Genomic DNA, 4,627 nt, shown 5'->3' with positions numbered 1-4,627 from the left:
TTTACTTTCCTCTCTTACTTGTTGCTTCTCAAGAATAGGCTTCAATAGTTGTTGGCGCTTAGCATGGGCAACCTTCAATTTTAGTTTCATGGCTAGCACGTTGAGTGGATTAAGTACCAATGGTTTTCCCTTGAAATCAAAGAAACATTAGTTCTTGAGATCTCCCACCAGCACATTATTGTCATACATCCATGGTAATCCAAGTAAGACATCAGTCAATACAATGGGTATGATGTCGCACCAAACATCTTCATATTCTCCCAATTTCAGCGGTACCGAATATGATGTTGCACCAAACATCCATGCAACATCTTTGATTTACCTCCAAAGTGTGGTTGTTGAAGAGGGAAACATTATAAGGTTGTGGATGAGCCTCTCTTTTCAACTTTTCTGCTGTGACAAAGGCTTGAGATACATCATTTACATAGCTTCCACTATCCACGATCACCTGTGATGTAGGTCCACTAGCCATTAAAGTATAAAAACTACAATGTCGGTGCCAATCCTCACCTTTTGCTTCTGTAACCAAAATTCTATTCACCACATTGACTTCATGGATCTCTTTAGTTTCATCATCCAAGAGGTCATCATCATTGTCACCATCAAGGGCTGCATTGATGCCCAATCATCATCGAATCGAGCTCGCAAATTTGTTCATAGGGGTTAGCTTCCATACCCACAATGACTGAATTTAGTGTCTTCATGGCTGGTCACGGTAGGCTCGATACCAAATAATGTAGGAGGGGTTCAATTAAGAACCACTCTCTGTAGGATCGTTAATAGTTGCGCAGAGATCATCAATAATGGAAGCAAATCAGATTTAGGAGGTAAACACCACAATAGAAGGTAACAAATACTAGACAAATCGGTGGTGAGAATGGGCTCTAAGGTTGTTCGAGTGGAGTACGCAATGAGGAGAATCTTTGCTGAAATTTTGGTTCATTTCGATGGAGAAAGTGGAGATGAGTTGGGGATGAAAATAGAAGGTTGGTCTTGTAGAACAATCCAGCCAATAGAATAGTCCGAACGGGATCGAATGGGGTGGTTAGTGGTGTCGATCTATACTCTAAAACCCAGTAGATTATGATGTAAGGTTGTGAAGTTATGGGGCTCAAGTTGCAGCAACTATCAATTCGCAGGACAGCAGCAATCTTCAATCGAATGGAAGTAGCAAGCAACAACGACTTTGTATATGCTTGGAGAATAGCAGATCTTCGATGGATCTTCACAGCACTTGTGTTAATCCAAGGGAAGCAGCGGCTTGTTGCGATCCAGATTAGTAGCAGAGGTACTAAAGGAGATCGAGCAGGGTAAGAAAAGAGAAGGGAGAAGAAGATAGAAGAGCGGGGGTAGGGGATGGGCTTTCTCACCGGGTCTCTCACCCATAGCTATCTCAGCTGTTGAAACAAGGGTTTACTCCCATAACTGAGTGCAAGGATGCCTCAAAACTCCATTCAATAATTCATTATCTAACTATTACAAAAAGTGCTGCCTATTTAATGAAGTTGGCTAGCTTACAAAATAGAAGGTAGAAAAATAGAAACTTTCTAAAATCTAGCTTCCTTATTTCAAAATAAAAAAACTCCTATTTTAGAGTACAAAACAAAAAAAGTAATAACAAACTGAAAATTAGGAACTACCTATTATAAACTGAAAATAGAAACTAAACTGTGGCAGCATTAGGATAGAATCTTCCTCCACTTGATGGGCCCACAAGATCTTCTAAAAATCAATCCCAAACAATGCAAATTTTGGCTGACACTGTTCACGTGAACAGTCACAAAACAATGTTTTAGTCTTCAGTTTGGGTCTTCTAGAAGGATTCTCATCTAGGCAATATAGGCTGTGACACTGTTCACGTGAACAGTAATTTCTGACTCCTCTCTTCTTCATGCTTCGATCTACATCAACAGCTCGGTTAAGAAGCTTCCTGTTATTCTGTTGTTTCTTGCGTTTGAACTGTCATTAAAGTTTCCCCATTTCATTGTTTCCCCTCTGCATGTATGGTAGCAATGGACATAAATTGTCCTGCCTCCAATATTAACACAAGAAGCTTCCTTCTTATTGTCTTGCTCCCTGCCCTTGGGCTGTTAATAATATTTTTTTCTATGTCAATGTTTTCCCTCTACAGTGTGGTGGCAATGAATATAAACTTCAAGTGATGTTTAGATTTCCACCTCAAATTCCGTTTCAAAATTGTTCCCATGTGTTGGTTGTGAAAAGCAATTATCCCCAAAATGCGGATTTTCCTCCTTACTACTCAAAGAAGGAGAAGAAGCCCTTCCCAATACCTGTACTTGAGCTCAGGCGAGCTGCCAGAGAGAGGAAGAAGAAAAGCATGGGCCAACCTAGGAGACTAGTCCCTCCTCCAAGAAATGGGTTGCTAGTTCAGAGACTGATACCAGTTGCATACGAAGTGTTAAATGCCAGAGTTACATTGATTAACAATCTCAAGAAGCTTATGAAAGTGGTGCCAGTACAGGCTTGCAAGTAATTTTCTGCCCCTCCTCCTACGGATTACCTTCATTTTTATATTTACTGGTAAATGGGCATATTTTTGGAAATGGCTGGTTCATTCCAAAATATTGACATGCTGCTGCATCAAAGTTTGAAATGAGTGAGTGCCAAAGAAAAAAGAGTATGAAAATGAATCAATTGATTTGCAGTTTCCTTATTTAATGGTTTCATCTAAGATAGATCAAAATTCTCTTTGCTATTTTTCAACTTGTATTCTCGAATCATAAATGAGGATGGGTCTCGGCGCAACGGTAAGGTTGCTCCATTGTTACCTAGTGGTCACGGGTTCGAGTCTGGAAATCCCCTCTCTGCAAAGCAGGGGTAAGGCTCCTGCGTACATTATGACCCTCCCAGACCCTGCAATGGTGGTAGCCTTGTGCATTGGGTTTGCCCTTTTCTTATTCTTGAATCATAAATGAAGCCATGGCAATTCATTTCCAGGCTTTGAATCAGCAAGGAATCAACTCTGAAATGAAGCAGCAATTATTGAATTTGTCAAGAGGTAGTGATCATCTCATATGGTCATTGGATTTGGAAAATTCCTTATTGAGACCACCAAGAAAATGGACCTCTGCTCACTTGGAATTATTACTTCTAACGAGAGAGAGAGAGAGAGAGAGAATGTCCTTCAATATTATAAACTTTTTGAGTGTTTATTTTTCTATCTTGCCAAAATTGTTATTTAATTTGTTCTAATAACATCACCTTCTATTGGACAGATGGTGCAATGAAATCCATGTTGGATCTGTGGGTCATCCATTCAAGTCATGTAAAGGCCCTCGGACTGAAGTCCGCAGGGGTCGTCATGAGTGGACAAACTCAACTGTTCAGGATGTGCTCTTGCCAGTTGAAGCCTTCCACCTCTTTGACCGACTTGGGAAGCGTATTACCCACCAAGAGAGGTTCTCAATACCACGGATTCCAGCAGTTGTTGAGCTCTGCATCCAAGCTGGGGTTGATCTACCAGACCTCCCCACGAAAAGGAGGAGGAAGCCTGTCATACGCATTGGAAGAAATGAGATCATTGATGCAGATGAAAGTGAGCTGCCAGACCCCACAGTGGAGGTTGATAGACCCATATTAAGTGAAGTGCCTGATCTGGAAATAGTGCCACCTTCCAACCCTGAAGAAATATCCTTGCTCTCTGAGGAAACTCTGCAAGCATGGGAGACAATGAGAGAAGGAGCCTTGAAGCTTATGAAGAGGTATTCAGTGAGGGTATGTGGGTATTGCCCAGAAGTGCATGTGGGCTCCAGTGGGCACAAAGCACAGAACTGTGGAGCATATAAGCACCAGCAAAGGAATGGACAGCATGGATGGCAGGCAGCATTGCTTGATGACTTGATACCACCAAGGTACGTGTGGCATGTTCCAGATGTCAATGGCCCACCATTAGAACTGGAGCTTAGGAGCTTCTATGGGCAGGCCCCTGCAGTGGTGGAGATTTGTGTGCAGGGTGGTGCAGCAGTGCCTGAACAGTATAAATCAACAATGAGGTTAGATGTTGGAATCCCTAGCAATGTTAAAGAGGCTGAAATGGTAGTCTGAGATGAAGTGTGTTCTTTTCCTCAAGGAATAAAGGTATAGTAATATTATACTCAAGGAAGAGTGTATTCGTAAGAGTAGTAATTGAATAGAAAATGTTCTCATTTCCATGAGAAGAGGATCCCCATGACGCCATTGTGCAGATTCCATCCTACATCCTCACATCCCATGACTGAACTCCACACTCTCTCTACTCCATATTAAATGTTTCCTTATATACAAACAATTTCCGACGACGCTTATAGGTGGGAATCTGCACTCTTGCGTCGTGGAAATCTTCCCCCCACCCACCTAGTCCCAAATTCTACATATGGTTCCTGGGCATTGATGTATCCTGTTATAGATTGGGCTGACAACAGCATTCATTCACTATGGCAAGACACCCTTCCTATGGTCAGGCTTTGTATGGTTGGATAAGCTTTTGTTGGCATCAATGAAATCATACATTATTACATTACACATTGGGATTTTTGTTGGTGAAAATCCATTTTTTTTCAGAGTCTAAAATCCCAGTTCTCTATGAAATTTCCCTTCCCCTCTATAAATACTAGGCCAAAAGAAAGAG

The 4,627-nt window shown here is 41.5% G+C and overlaps 1 protein-coding gene across 1 annotated transcript; it reads left to right on the top strand.

Moving 5' to 3' along the window:
- Positions 1-1,104: 1,104 nt before the first annotated feature.
- LOC122644766 (APO protein 2, chloroplastic-like) lies at positions 1,105-4,172 on the top strand. The gene is made up of 3 exons (XM_043838152.1): positions 1,105-1,288; positions 2,043-2,490; positions 3,237-4,172. Exons 1-3 carry the CDS (start codon positions 1,105-1,107, stop codon positions 4,063-4,065), a joined length of 1,461 nt encoding a protein of 486 aa, XP_043694087.1. The 3' UTR covers positions 4,066-4,172.
- The last annotated feature ends 455 nt before the right edge of the window (positions 4,173-4,627 follow it).

This window comes from Telopea speciosissima, chromosome 11, assembly GCF_018873765.1.
Source record: "Telopea speciosissima isolate NSW1024214 ecotype Mountain lineage chromosome 11, Tspe_v1, whole genome shotgun sequence".
NCBI lineage: Eukaryota > Viridiplantae > Streptophyta > Magnoliopsida > Proteales > Proteaceae > Telopea > Telopea speciosissima.
Note: the sequence above shows the minus strand (reverse complement) of the source record. Positions and strands in the feature narration are given on the sequence as shown.

Coding starts and splice junctions, on each gene's coding strand:
- LOC122644766 (XM_043838152.1), top strand. CDS start 1,105: ATGGGGCTCAAGTTGCAGCAACTATCAATTCGCAGGACAGCAGCAATC. Junction 1,289..2,042: donor GATCCAGATTAGTAGCAGAG/GTACTAAAGGAG, acceptor GCCTCCAATATT/AACACAAGAAGCTTCCTTCT. Junction 2,491..3,236: donor GTGCCAGTACAGGCTTGCAA/GTAATTTTCTGC, acceptor TCTATTGGACAG/ATGGTGCAATGAAATCCATG.